We start from the raw sequence: 13727 nt of genomic DNA on the forward strand, positions 1-13727 counted from the left end.
GCAATACCACCACGACATCATAAACAACTCCTATGCGCTTCCATGATTGCGTGACGCACTCGACCCGCCAGTGAAATGTGTTTGCCTGCTCCTTCATCCACGAATGCATTGCGCTTCATCGTGGGGCATGTAGAGTGAGTCGTAGGACAATCACGAGTCATGCAACTGCAGTGAAATAGACGCAGTATACATTAGGCATTATGATTATAATAGTGTAGGCGAGCCACATAGACTCATAGGGTATCACAGGCGCCGTGGGAGTTCTATTGTACATTTCTCAGGAGCTAGTCTGTCTCCTGGCGCGACACCGAGCCTCTCGTGTGACTCCGGGACTTGCTTGCTTCCCCTCGCTCGACTTGTTTTCGCGAGGACCGGGTTTCCTGTCCTCTTTCGCGGCTCGGCTTAGGTAGGTAGGTAGGAACGTGGATGAGGCGCAGCCTCGGCAGGCACTCTTCCCGTGCTTTCTCGCGTTGGGCGCGGATAGCGTGGACTGAATGGTATATGGTGATGAATAATGCGTTGCTGTGCAAAACTTCTTAGCCGTCGTCGAAATGGTATTGGTAGGGCAAGTCGCCTTCTCCTGGGCTGGGATGCAAGCGCACAACGGACTGCGCGGAGCGCAAGGAGGAGGATGAGGAGGATGAGGAATTCGGTAGGATAGTCGACGGGCTTCGTTGCTGCGATCTCATGCGCACTGAGCCCGAGCCGAGCGATCGCGTGGATGGCGTTCGTGGACGTGCATACGCGCCCGCGCTGGTATTACGCTGGAGCGACGGCGCCGTTCGCAGAGTCTGCGGGCTCTCTGCGGAGACGAAGGACTGCTTGTCTAGCATTGGCGTTGTGTATGGGAGCCCAGACCTCGACGAGCTGCTCGACGAGACGGAGGGCGCGAGACTTCGCGTGTCGGATTCTATGCTCCGCGCGTGCGCTTCCTCGATGACGGTGGGATCGAGATCTGTCATGCCGTTTAGTATCTCTGCGAACACAGCCATTATCTCCCTGAACTCGTCTTCCGTCAGTGGGCTTGTTGAGAAGCGCGCGTATTCGTATAGCGCGAGGAATCTCGGCCCCAGACTGGGTGGGTTGAGCACGCCAAACGATGCCAATCGCGCAAGGTAGTCTCTCAAGCCCAATGTCCGCGGGCGCTGGAGCAATGCGACGATTTGCGCGTCTGGTAACGTAGGCGTGGTCTGTAAGGCGTGCGCGTGTGTTTCGACGGCCGGGTCGGGCGGCGCGAGGGAAACGGCTTTCGCTTCGATGAGGTTTGGCAGCTCGGTGATGACGTTCCAGTACTGCAGATTCGGCAGGTCTGGAGACGCCGGGGACGCCCAGCCGGGATGCGATATGTGGCCCCAAGGAGGGGACTTTGCCGATATGGGGATTATAGTCGCCGGATGCGCATGGCTCCTCCTCTTGTGGTTGTGATGCCTCTCTGCTGTTCCCGGCCTGCTTCCGTCGTCTTCGGCGTTGCGCGCCTCACCCCTCACGTCCCTCGGCCTGCCATCCCACGCGACAATCGCGCTCCTCCTCAGCTGCTTAACCACCATTCGTCGAACCAGCTTGCCCACCTCGCCTTCCTCGACCGGTATATACGGTTTCGGGATCGCTTGCAGCACGCTGCGATTCGTGTAAAGCCGCGTGGAATATATGAGTAGGACGATGAGGATAGTGAGCACGTAGACGCCGCCGATGACGAAGATCTTCTGGATTTCGGCGGTCTTGATTGACTGGTAGATGGTGTCGGCGGGGGTGATGGCGAGCAGAATGACAAGGATGAAGAAGAGGACGGTGTAGGTGGTGGAGTACCAGATGCGGAAGAGGGTCGGGACGCGCATTGTGGAAGAATGCTGGGGTTAATCGGCGACTATGGGCGGATAGTGTTACATGGTTGGAGATGTGTTTCGAGAGAAGGGAGTGAGGAGCGTCATTGGAACGGTGTTTGGAGCTGCGGTTGCCAAGAAGAGGCACGTGGAACCCCACATTTATGCAGCTCAAGGCTCTCTCGCGCATCATTCCCGCGTGTGTTCTTTCATCTACATCGTTACTTTGTACAATCCATCTTGCAATAGAGGCTTCTCTCGATACGTTTCATTCTAGCTATTCCCCGCAAGCACCCTATGCCATACTCTCATCGGCGCTTCTCCTTTCGTCCTCCCGCATCTACGCCTCAAACTCCCTCTTCTCCTTCCCTGCGAAACACAAGCTAGACGTCGCCTGATCGACCCTGGAATAGTCATAATAGTCCCCATTTGGATGCATCAAATTGATACATGGCCCGCCTGTCGTACACCCCGTCGCGATATCATCTGTAGCGTATCCACAATCAGCCGGAACTCGAACTTCAAGTAGGAACCCAATACGTACACGCTCCACACTGTGTTCCACCAATGATTCGCCCCGCCAGGTTGTTGTCGAAGCCATCGGTGAAGTAGCATGATTTGCGGCCTTTCGTTTCCACGCAGATTATGTCGTTGGATTCAAACTCGCGGACGGCGCCGGCATCGCCTTGGCAGTTTTCCTCGCTGAAGCATTGGATTTTGTGGTTGACGGCGAAGGCTGTGCTGGCGAGGAGGAGCGAGATGAGGAGCTTCATGGCGGATGTTGGTTTGGGGCTGGGTTGGAGTTGCAATGTGCGAAGAAGGACCGCTTTGATCGATATGGAATCAAGTTCGATTGAAGAGATAGTGGCGAAAGGAGGTTTTTGTTTGGCTCCAGCAGATTTTCCACGCTCCAATGTCGGTCTGACTGGTGGGTCTTTATACTTCTCTTCGACTGCGTGAGTCCGTCCTCCCATCCTCCTCATCTCGTCCGAAGAGGCACTGACATCATATCTAGCTACGCACAACCGAAGTCTGCTTCGCCAAGCTACATTACGACCTTGGCTGCCATGGTGTTGCGTTGGACACTGCGCTGAATTCCCGATGTTTATTTGCCCCACACGTCCGCCTCGATGGCGAGTGATCCTCCATGGAGGAGCCGCCGACGATCCTGCACCGAAACATCTAAGCTTATTTTAAGCTCAAGTCCGACCTGCTCGTTTGGATTCAAGTGCCGGTTCCTGAACCACGATGTGATTCGGACGGTTAGGTTTCCCGGGCCGGCTGATTTCCCTTCCTACTCGGATTTTCGTTGATTGGAGAGCCTCAGGAATACGGGGCCACGGTACTGAGAGAATTCGATGTTTCGGAGATGGAAACCGACGATCCATAAGGCCGAAGGATCCCCATTCTCGTATTGCGGACCGAGAGAGCTTGGCAGTGAAGGTGACCAAGATCCCAGGAGATCACATTCCACAGCTCCATCAGGGGAACGTTCCGTCCGGATTTTCATTTGGTTCTCCACTCAAGACACCTCGAAGACTTGTTCACATCTATCGCGACCTCATTGATAATCGTGGGCATTCTCTCCTTCCTCAGCGTCCGCAAGAGTAGTAAGACTGACCCGACTCTGCTTCCCTACCTCCAATCATGCGATTATCTTGAAGTAAGAGAGATTCTTTTAGCGAGTTAGCGGCGCCTTTATTACCCTTCGAAAGTCACCGGTGATCCAGTGTGTTGGAGGACCTTAAGTTAGAGTTATCAACGACTAGAACTCCGCCAGTGTCCTCGCCATGCCGCAAGCCCGTCATACAGCAAAGCAGAGCCGTGTTCGAAGAAGAAGGAACAGACTGACTGAGCCGATACTGTAGGGCCTAGAGTCCTGCAGGCGGAGTAATGTCCCACCAGGCTTTGCCAAGGGCGGAATGGGGCCAGAAAGCCCCATCGGGTCACAAACCCCGACCGGTGAGCATCCAAACCTCGTGAAATGTAGCTCGATGCCTGTTTTGTGTAATCGCCATATTTTCTCTCTCACTTTGTCCCCTTTCGTCATCTTTCATAATATTTTGCTGTTGGCTTCCAAGGTTCCCACGTAGTCGTTTATAGGACGTTCCTTGCTCCATCTGGAAACGGCCAATAGCGCATCTCACATCATCGCATCGGCCGAGCCTCAGCCTTGTCATCAAACCTCGTGCCTGGAGGCCGAACGCCAGGATGGAGAGGCTGTGACGCCCTTGTACGACTTTTTGGTCGTTGTTGGGCCAGGCGGTGGGACGCCGCTGGCCTGACCGACGGAGCATTCTCCATCAGATCACACCTACATGCTTTGTGAGTTCTCGACGTAGACCTTGAGCTCGTAGCTGCGAATGCATCTATCCTTCCTATTCGGGTCATCGCTTGACCCGGTTTGATTTACTCGGTCTCTGTATCCATGTGGCGCAACACTTTGCTGCGCCGCTTGAGCAACCAACTCTCCGGTAGCGCCATCCATCAAAATAGGAGCGTGCGAACACCTGTTGCTGTGCCAGATGGGGCGTTAGGCAGTGTGCACCGCATCCTAAGCTGAGACCAGGGACTGATCTTTCGGGTCATTTTCTGCGATCCAAGCCGCGAGTAGCCTTCCTCCGGATGGAAAAGCGAGATCTGCATCCTTACTCAGGGCGATCTTGTCTGACTAGGTGGAGGGCACGGCCATGTGCGACCTAGTTAGGCGCTGCTGTGCCTTACAGTCTGATGATGGTGGGTAGTACGGTAGATGAGCCCCAACCATGCCTCTAGGAAGGTTCGATTGTGGCCTGGCTATAAGTAGGCCTGATGGCTGTGGGAGCTTTGTTCGTCCCTACTTTCCTGCGCTCTCTGTTCCTCTTTTCTCTCTTTTAGATCTTGCTTGAGTGCTCCTGCCACGTTCGGTAGTTCTTTCTCCTTTAGATCGACTTCTTTAATCAGGCGCCACCGCAGTTGTCTTCCGCGAGTAACCTTATTCTCTTCTACCTTGGCTTGAAAAGGTCCCCATCCAAACAGCGACAATGTCGCTCACAGCTCCCTACTCAAATGCCATGCGCATTGGCCAGGGCTTCAACACATACACACAGGAGATTCGCTTGGAGAGCGCTGTTCGAGTTGGATCGAGTAACAAGCCGAAAAACCCAACGGGCAGTCTTGAGCCGTCGAAGACGACCACAGCGCCATTATCACCGCCAGTCACTCCGGAGACTTCTGTTACCCCCGATCCGCTCGGAGAGATCCCTACCGTGGCTATCAATGGGGTCCAAGCCAGCTCATCAGACGCAGCTGGTGCCTCAAGCAATCCGTCGCCCCCAACCACACCGGGATTAGGCAGCGCGATCGATGTGATATCGGCTCCATCTGGCGAGTTACCTTTCGAGATTCCAGTTGGTACGTACTGTTCTAGGTTGGCTCTACAAAGTTGTTCCTTGAAGCCTCCATCAGCTAATGTGAGCTTCTGTATCCGCAGGTCCTACTCCAACTACCAGCCAAAGTGTCACATACTCGACACGTGCGATCGAGAATGTGAGCGATATCATGGACGCACTAAACATTTCGACGTCTATGTCCATCAAATACGGGACGATCCACGGAAACGGCAACGCTTCCTTCGTGAACGAGAACAAGGTCCTAGACAGCGAGCTCAACTACATCGTCAGTGTCATAGTCAACAATGATGCGCAAGCTGCAACAGAAGAGATGGAATTCCAGGATATCCCCGGCCTGCCACTTGACAGGTTCACAGAAGTCTACGGCGACTGCTTTATCTCCGGATTTACGGAGGGCGGCGAGTTCAGCGCCGTTATTTCCATTAAGCTCAACGACAAGAGCAAGTACAGGGCCGTCAAGCAGGCCGTTGACGTTCAGCTCGCGGTCGGGCCACCCACTCTCGAAATCGGTGCTAGTGAAGCACTGTCCAAGGAGCACAGCGAGGCTTTGAGGAACACTGAGATTTCGATATCGGTCAATTGGGTCGGCGGAGGCGAGATCAAGAAGCCGAAAGTCCCCTGGACGATCCAGAGTGTCGTCGCTGTCGCGAATGCCTTTCCGTCCATGGTTTCGCGATCCTCTGCGAGAACACAGGCCATATTGACAAGATACACTTCCCTCCGGTCTTTCCAGGCCTGGAAGTGGAGTAGACTTCTTGAGCAGCGCCGGATCTGGGAGAGTGATCCAAGGAATCAGAAAGGAGGTGAGAATAACAAGGATGGCAAGGAACGATATGAGGAACCGGTCATCATCCTCAACTATGTTCCATGCTCGCTCTATACTGCCGAACTTTTCGATGCATTGATGAATTACAAGAAGCTATGGAAGCGGATCGGCGACAGTAAGTGGGCGAAGGGCAAGGCGTACGTGTAAGCGGATGCTGATTCGGAACCAGTGCTCCAAAATCCGTCGCAGTACAAAATGAGGCCCAACTCACGAAGGAGGGCAACCAACGAGTTGAAGGGAAAGCCCACGAATAAGAAGCCCTCTCCCGTGTTGACCAAAGACCTGAAGCAGGCCATTATCAGCAGTCCTATCTCTGGCGGCGAATCTCCTTGCGCGGATAAAGCGATCGAGTCTTTGGGAATGGAGCGCGCCTTCACTTTCGCGGTTGAAGAGGGGGCGACTGGTTGGAATCTGGTGGAGAACAATATGTGTCAGGATCCTATTCCTCCCGAGCCTGTGGCGCTGAACGAGGCTCGCTTGCTATGCCGTGAGGCGATGACTTTGATCACGGAGGAGGTAAGTGTTCGGGCATCTGAATCCAACCACGGCCCCTTGTACTCACGATGTTGTGATAGGCTTCACGACTGGTAGACCACCCCCACCTCGCCTACGCAGAGTACGACTCGAAGACGAAATCCACTCGCATGAAGCGCCCGAATTACGCCTATCCCCATGTGCTCAAAGAGCGACTGCCCATTCCTATCCACAATGACATCGTCTCGGACCTCTCGACAGATGGCGCGTACCTCAAGACCGTCGCGTATGCACTGGAAGACAACATGTGGTTTGAGCCAGACATGGTTGGCGACCCAAAGGCCACAGACTCCGACCTGAAGGAAAAGTTCGGCATCGGAGGCAAGTACGAAGACTTTAGCACCCTGGAGCTCACCGAGCCCCGGGGACCAAAAGGTGCGAATCCACTTCGCCGCATCGCGCTCCACCGCTACAGTCTCTCATCCTTCAAAAGTTGGATCGCAAGCACCGGCCTCAAACAGGCGGAAAACGCCATCGGCGCGATCGGCCTTGCTCGCATCCACGACAGTCCCGACGAGGCTGAAGCGGACGGCTGTAACCACCACCTCGGCCACTTCCATCGCGGCGATGACGCCTCAGATTTCAAGTCCCTCGATCTCGGCAACGTCGACATTACTAAGATTGACATCGCCTACGTCCCTGGGTCGGGGTACATTGCTGGAATGACCTTCTACGATCAGATCGATGGTCAGCATACTGAGAGGCTGAGGTGGAAGCAGTGGGAGGGCAAGGAGCCGCAGGGGTTGGTCCATATCTTCAATGAGCCGCCGGAGAGGGGCGATGGCACCGTGTGGAGGTTCGCCGGACTCGCAGGAAGCTGGATCGATACGCTCGGAAAGGGACATGTGCTTGCGAGGGTGACTGGTATTTGGAAGAAGGCCGGCGACGAGTGATTAGGCGGTGCTCTTTCGAGAAGCGGGCGTTCCGGAGCACGCAGAGGTTCCTTCAGCACCTTTGTAAACCTGAGGCTGGAAGCTTTCAGCTCACCATATATAATTGGCATTGTCATGTTTCATGCACAGAGTACTATACGCAACGCACAATTTTAATCCGACTATTTTGGCCCGATTTCTGTGAGCTTTCCGATGCTTTCCACGACGGGTGACGCAAGCGCGTCACGAGATCAGCGAGCGATGCGCGACGCGGGGGCGATGGTTGGAGGCAACCACTCTTCATAAATACCGTATCTTCTCCCTCGCCGTCGTATCGCGTCACTATCTTGACCTACTCATTCCCCTTTCAATTTTGCTGCATAGCCGCGATTGGCACCTCGTCGGCCCTCTACCCGCCATTCCTCCAACCAGCGCTACCAGTTTCGCTGCCCCGCAATTGGCGCACGCCAAACCCTCTCCACAAACAGCATCACTCGCATCGCCTTAGCCGCAGCAAACTCGTTGATTCGACGCGGCCGCCGGCCCGACTCTCTCTTTTCGCTGTGTTCAGTCTAGAGCCCGCGACCCGGTCCAGCTAAAGCGTGTCCCCCTCGTCCAGCCCTTTCCCCTTCCAGCATACGCTCCCTGTACGAGCGACAAGAAGTGTTGGCCTGCGAGCGGGCGCTGGGCCTAGCAACGAACGATTGAAGGCTTCTCATAAACGCCCTCTGGTCGGAGCGTCACGAGAAAGGATGTCCATAAAGTGAGTACTACTACCCCCTCCCAGAATACGAAGTCGGAGCCCAACTGCCCCTCCCTGCCCGCACCCCGCCACGCGCACAACTTGACAGAGCTGTCGAGCTTGGGACGCCGATCACTGCGAGAGGCTATTGGAGGGCGGAAATGATGAGGAAGATCAAGTCTAACCGGAAGAACAGTTGGGTGATGCTCGCTGAGAGCAGCGGGTATACGCCGCTGCCTGGCGAGCAGACTCTGTACCAGTCCCCGCCCCGGACCACGCTCTCGCTACAGAGCAGCAACGGGAACCCACCGAGCCAGGCGTATTCGCAACAGTGCAAGTCTGGCGTTGTATATCTCACAAACCGGCGGGTATGGCAGACATCCTAAGCTTCCGGTGGGTGTCCTCAGGCTGATGCAAGTTCTCTAGATCATATACCTACCCGTCACCCCGACCTCAGAATTCCAGTCCTTCGCCGTACCCATCCTCAACGTCACAGACTCCCGCGTCACAGCCCCGTGGTTCGGAGCGAACAAGTGGGAGGCGATAATACAGCCTGTTTACGGCGGAGGCATACCACCAAATCATGACGAGCTGCAGCTCACCATGGAATTCAAGGAGGGTGGAGCATTCGACTTCTCGACCATCTTCGAGCGGCTAAAAGAACGGCTACGGCAGGCTGTCGATGTAGCACGGGAGAGTGGGCTAGCAACAGGAGACGGCACCGAGATGGGCGACGGACGGGGCGGAGGCGCGCTATCCGGAGTGAACCTAAACTCAGTACATCTGGAAGATCTACCGGCATACGAAGAGTCGCGGCAGCATGCGAGAGTAGCAGATCCGCTGCCCAGCCCTCCGATAGGGAGGGGGAGCGTGGGAGGAGCGTCTTCGTCATCGGCGAACAGGTCGAGCCCGCTGTCGAGTCCACATCAAGAGACCTTCCAACCGCCGACAGAACCACCACCAGGGTATGAGGAGGTACAACAACGGAGCGTTGCGGATGAGCTGGAGAGGAGGCTGCGGATCCCAAGGCGGTTTGATGACAACGACTGAGCCTGCTGCTTCGGCTTGTTTCTCTTCAAAAGCAAGGCGTTCATGGAAGGCTCTGCATCGCTTTTGGTGACTCCTCTGACCATGTATCTGATGGCTCACGCGGGTAGGGTTTTGGGCAGCCTCAATGGCAGCGGTAGATGGATGCTGTGGTGAAGACAGCGGTTCGCACACTTAAGCTTCATCCTTCTTCACTCTGTGAAACTTACCGATCAACAAACGGCCCTGGGGGTTTCTTCGGCCCGCGGACTGTGGCATTAGCACCTCGGAAACCTCCGTAGCCTCCACTAAAGATGATGTTTCGGACCATGATGACCATGATGCGCACATGACAGTTCGAAGCTATCCGAATGGTGAACTCTCCTAGACATGTGAATCCCCAAGCCGCCCGCTCTGCATGTGAAAGCTGGGGTGCGGTTGCGCTATACCGCATCCAGGAATTGCCTCGGCGATGATGTAGCTCCGATGATCAACCTCTTTGACCTCATAAGAAAGCACTGCTTCTTACATTCCGGTCTCAGGTTCTTACCATAGCTCGTTTCTTCTTCATTGATTGTATAACTTCACCTTCGTACTTCATCATGGCAAACCAGACAGGACGCGGCCAGCAGGGTACGTTGACGGCTTGTTTATGGAGGGCAACGGCGTGGAGTGGACGCGATGCTGACGATTCAATAGCCCAGGAACGGCTTTCGCAGGTTAGCAACCACTTGAGTGGTGGTGCGGGCAGGACGGGCAAGCAGGCTCTGTTGGAAAAGCATCCTGATGATGTATGTTTTCTCTCCATCTCGTCGGGTTTCTCTTTCAGGGCTGAGGGACTCCGCCTGAAGCCTGTGGCGACGGCTTCTGAGCGAGCTCCACGCCTACGAGGGCTTGGGCGAACCTAGGGAATTGGAGACATGGACTAACATTCTAATCCCCAGATCGTCGTAACCTGCGCGCTCCGCACACCCATCACCAAAGGCGGCAAGGGTGGCTTCAAAGACACCGCCTCGGCCGACCTCCTCCACGGCGCCTTCACCTCCTTGATCAAACGCTCCGGCATCGACCCTTCCCTCGTCGAAGACATCGCCGTCGGCAGCGTGCTCGCTCCCGGAGGCGGCGCTACCGAGTTTCGCGCCGCTGCCCTCGCAGCCGGCTTCCCCGTTACCGCATCCTGCAAGTCGCTCAACCGGCAATGCTCGTCTGGCCTCCAGGCCTGCGTCGATATAGCCAACCAGATCAAGACCGGTATGATTGAGATTGGGATTGGGGCTGGTGCGGAGAGTATGAGCACGCAGTATGGACCGCAGGCTGTGACGGAGTTCTCAGAGCTGCTGGAGAGCCACAAGGAAGCCGCAAATTGCAAAGTGCCTATGGGCATGCTAAGTGAGAAGATGGCAAAGGCGAAAGGCATTCCGCGCTCCGAGCAGGACAAATTCGCCGCATCCTCGTTCCAGAAGGCCGTCGAGGCGCAGAAGCAGGGTCTCTTCGACGAGGAGATTGCTCCTCTGACGGTCAAGTGGACGGACCCGAAGACCGACGAAGAGAAAACTATCACCGTCTCGAAAGACGACGGCGTCAGGGAAGGCATCACTGCCGAAAGTCTCGGCAAGATCCGCCCGGCCTTCGCAAAAGACGGCTCCATCCACGCCGGCAACGCCTCGCAAATTTCAGACGGCGCCGCCGCCGTCCTTCTCATGAAGCGCAGCACCGCGCAGCGCCTGGGTCAGAAAATCGTCGGCAAGTTCGTCCAAGCGTCCGTCGTCGGCGTGCCTCCGCTCATGATGGGTGTCGGCCCCGCGGTCGCCATCCCAGCCGTCCTTCAAAAGACCGGCCTGGATAAGAACGACGTGGATATCTGGGAGATCAACGAGGCGTTTGCGAGTCAGTGCTTGTACTGTATTAATGAACTGGGGCTCGATATTAAGAAGGTGAATCCGAAGGGTGGCGCTATTGCGTTTGGACATCCGCTTGGGGTGACGGGAGCTAGGCAGGTTAGTACGCTATTGACGGAGTTGAAGAGGAGGGGAGAGAGGATTGGGGTTACGAGTATGTGTGTGGGGACGGGGATGGGTATGGCGGCTGTTTGGGTTGCGGAGTAGACGTCGTACACATTATCCTTCTGGACTTCCTGATAAATGTATGAATACGGAATATAGACGGTCCATTGTAGGTGTATGCTACGCTATGAATTTTTCGAATGAAGGAGTCGTATGCTTCGTGAGCCTGATCGTCTAACGAGGGGTATCTAATGCAGAAGACTAGACATGATGCAACCCCACCTAACGCCCTGTCCTCAAACGCCAAAGATGCCCGTTTCCGACATCGTACAGTACAACGCCATATCCACCCCCATACCACACTCTCTCCTCACGCAAAAGAAGCTACATCCCCCTAAGAAGTCCCCAAGCGAAAAGGATGCGCCTCGGTATTAAACACCCACTCATCCAAGCTCATAAACCCAGGCTCACTAAACACCAGATAAAAATACTTCAGCGTCTCGCTCAGCCAAAAGCTCTCCATCTTATCCTCCTTCACGCCATCGTCGCGCATCACATCGCGGATCGCCGCATTCGCGTACGCCGTCCGGCTCTGGCTGTCGATCGCCTGGAACATGTCCCACGCGATGTCCTGGTAGCTGGCGTCGCCCGTGATGCGGTACAGGTAGAAGACGGACTCGATGGCCTCGGGGCGCAGCATGTAGCGCGCGTCGGAGACGCGGGCGAAGCCGGGGTGTTGTTGCGACGGGTGGCTAGCGTTGTAGGCGCAGGCGGAGTGCGTGGGGCAGGCGGCCATGGTGAAGATCTCGGGCATGATGGAATGGGGCGCGTTGCGGTAGGTCCAGATGCAGGCGTCGGTTACGCGGCGGCCGTAGGCGACGTGCGTGGTGTTTTGCGCCAGGCGGCCGCCCAGCGCGAGCATGCCGCCGACGAAGCAGGCGAGGTGCTGCGCGGTGTGGTCTTGGGAGACGCTGGAGGGGGAGGTGGCGCGGACGACGGTGGGCATGAGGATGTCTGCTTGTTCGTCGGGGATCATTGGTCGGAACAAGAGGTATTTTATCACGGAGTCTATGGCGTAGTTGTACATTTTCTTGTACTGGGCGGCGTCGGAGCCGACGCCGTGGAGCAGTTGGTAGGTCTTTCCGAGGTATTCGTAGGCGCTGTCGGCCATGGCGCCGAGGCTGAACTGCGTGTCGTATGTGAGGTCGGGGGTTTGCGCGTTGATGCCTACGGGCCAGAGCCCCGGGAGTTTGGTAGCATTTTGCTGCGAGGAGAGGATGGCAGTGACGCGGGTTACGGCGTCGTAGTAGCGCATGTCGCCGGTGAGTTGGGAGAGGCGGGTGAATTCCATGCTGAAGGATGCTAGTTCTGCGATGATGGCGTTTGCGGCTGCAGTTTGCTTCTCGCCGTTAGAGGCTTTCTTTGCGTTCCAGCGGGTTATTGGCGTGCGGCTTGGTGTATCGAAACTGGCGTAGATCATGTCGCCCAGCTCCATGGCCTTCTCGAGGAGTCTGCTGTCTTTGCAGTCGGTCAGGTCGTACGCCGCCAGCAGGCCGCCCAGGTAGCGAATAGTGATCTCGAACATGTTGACTTCGCCATCACCGGGCTTGAAGTCGATTTCAGTGACGGCGTCGACGGCTTCGCGGAACTCGGCTTTTAGGTCCATGATCCAGAGCGTGTCGAGGCTATCGACTAAGGTCGCTCCCCACCCGCCGAAGGTCCTCGCTGATCCACCTGAGATGGGTCGCAACTCGTCTTTCGTCCACGCACGTTCCTTGTAGGATCTCCAGCAGCGCATGAACGCCGCCTTTACTGCAGCTTGCCGCCGCTTTCGCATAAGCTCCCCGTACAGGGGTGTCTCCTCTTGTTCAAAATCATACTGGACTTTTGGAAGCTTCTTCCTCCTTCCGGACGGCAATTGTGCGAGCTTCTCGACTGGATAGTGGGTCTCGATACCTCGCCAATTGAATCCGGCGCTGGGTGGAGATAATAGAGCCGGGTATGGCGGGTTGGCAGGGCATGTCTTCTGCGATGAGGGATATCGCGGAGGAGAAGGAAGAATCCGCAGCGAAACGTCGGTGTAATTAAAGAGGATGAAAGTAAAGAAAACAAAGACGAGAAAAGCGGGCCACCTTACCGGGCGCCGTGAGCGCGTAGCTGCGCTTTTGTGTGCATACATGAAATTTCGTCGCGTGTTATCAAAGAGAAGAAGAGAAGAGAGACTGGAATGTGTGACGCAGTAGACCGTTAAGAGGCGGCGTGCAAACCTACCGTCGTCGAGCAGTGAGCGGTTACGCGGCACTCGTGCACCCTGCAGCAGTTCCGTGATCCGTGCAGATCAAGATGCATCGTGGATCACAAGTGTTTCATGTCGACTCTCCGACGACAGAGCCTCAGTGAGCTGCGGAGGGTGAGGAGTGTCGTTGACGCCGCCTTGCTTCGTTTGGAGTATCAAGGGTCGGGCTAGCCCGTTTCGTCGTAGAGCGCCAAGACAGCGAATCCGCTCTGGACG

At 55.9% G+C, this 13727-nt stretch overlaps 5 protein-coding genes across 5 annotated transcripts; 3 read left to right on the top strand and 2 right to left on the bottom strand.

The window, feature by feature from the left end:
• Positions 1-115: 115 nt before the first annotated feature.
• Positions 116-1915, bottom strand: BU26DRAFT_519753 (putative thermatolerance membrane protein Dlt1). The gene has a single exon (XM_033829137.1). It carries the CDS (start codon positions 1833-1835, stop codon positions 537-539), a length of 1299 nt encoding a protein of 432 aa, XP_033682960.1. The 5' UTR covers positions 1836-1915; the 3' UTR covers positions 116-536.
• Positions 1916-4649: 2734 nt separating this feature from the next.
• Positions 4650-6945, top strand: BU26DRAFT_324500 (uncharacterized protein). The gene is made up of 3 exons (XM_033822101.1): positions 4650-5213; positions 5293-6153; positions 6208-6945. Exons 1-3 carry the CDS (start codon positions 4844-4846, stop codon positions 6627-6629), a joined length of 1653 nt encoding a protein of 550 aa, XP_033682961.1. The 5' UTR covers positions 4650-4843; the 3' UTR covers positions 6630-6945.
• Positions 6946-8195: 1250 nt separating this feature from the next.
• BU26DRAFT_324540 (uncharacterized protein) lies at positions 8196-9322 on the top strand. Its single transcript, XM_033822102.1, has 2 exons — positions 8196-8554; positions 8613-9322. The coding sequence occupies exons 1-2, from the start codon at positions 8348-8350 to the stop codon at positions 9234-9236; spliced, it is 831 nt and encodes a 276-aa protein (XP_033682962.1). The 5' UTR covers positions 8196-8347; the 3' UTR covers positions 9237-9322.
• A 381-nt stretch (positions 9323-9703) lies between these two features.
• Positions 9704-11392, top strand: BU26DRAFT_605519 (3-ketoacyl-CoA thiolase B). The gene is made up of 3 exons (XM_033835596.1): positions 9704-9845; positions 9912-10003; positions 10157-11392. The coding sequence occupies exons 1-3, from the start codon at positions 9815-9817 to the stop codon at positions 11315-11317; spliced, it is 1284 nt and encodes a 427-aa protein (XP_033682963.1). The 5' UTR covers positions 9704-9814; the 3' UTR covers positions 11318-11392.
• Positions 11393-11609: 217 nt separating this feature from the next.
• BU26DRAFT_531451 (glycoside hydrolase family 47 protein) lies at positions 11610-13564 on the bottom strand (the record flags this gene model as incomplete). The annotated part of the gene is made up of 2 exons (XM_033831026.1): positions 11610-13241; positions 13487-13564. 2 exons carry the CDS (start codon positions 13562-13564, stop codon positions 11610-11612), a joined length of 1710 nt encoding a protein of 569 aa, XP_033682964.1.
• Positions 13565-13727: the final 163 nt, after the last annotated feature.

This window comes from Trematosphaeria pertusa (assembly GCF_010094035.1).
Source record: "Trematosphaeria pertusa strain CBS 122368 unplaced genomic scaffold BU26scaffold_8, whole genome shotgun sequence".
Lineage (NCBI taxonomy): Eukaryota > Fungi > Ascomycota > Dothideomycetes > Pleosporales > Trematosphaeriaceae > Trematosphaeria > Trematosphaeria pertusa.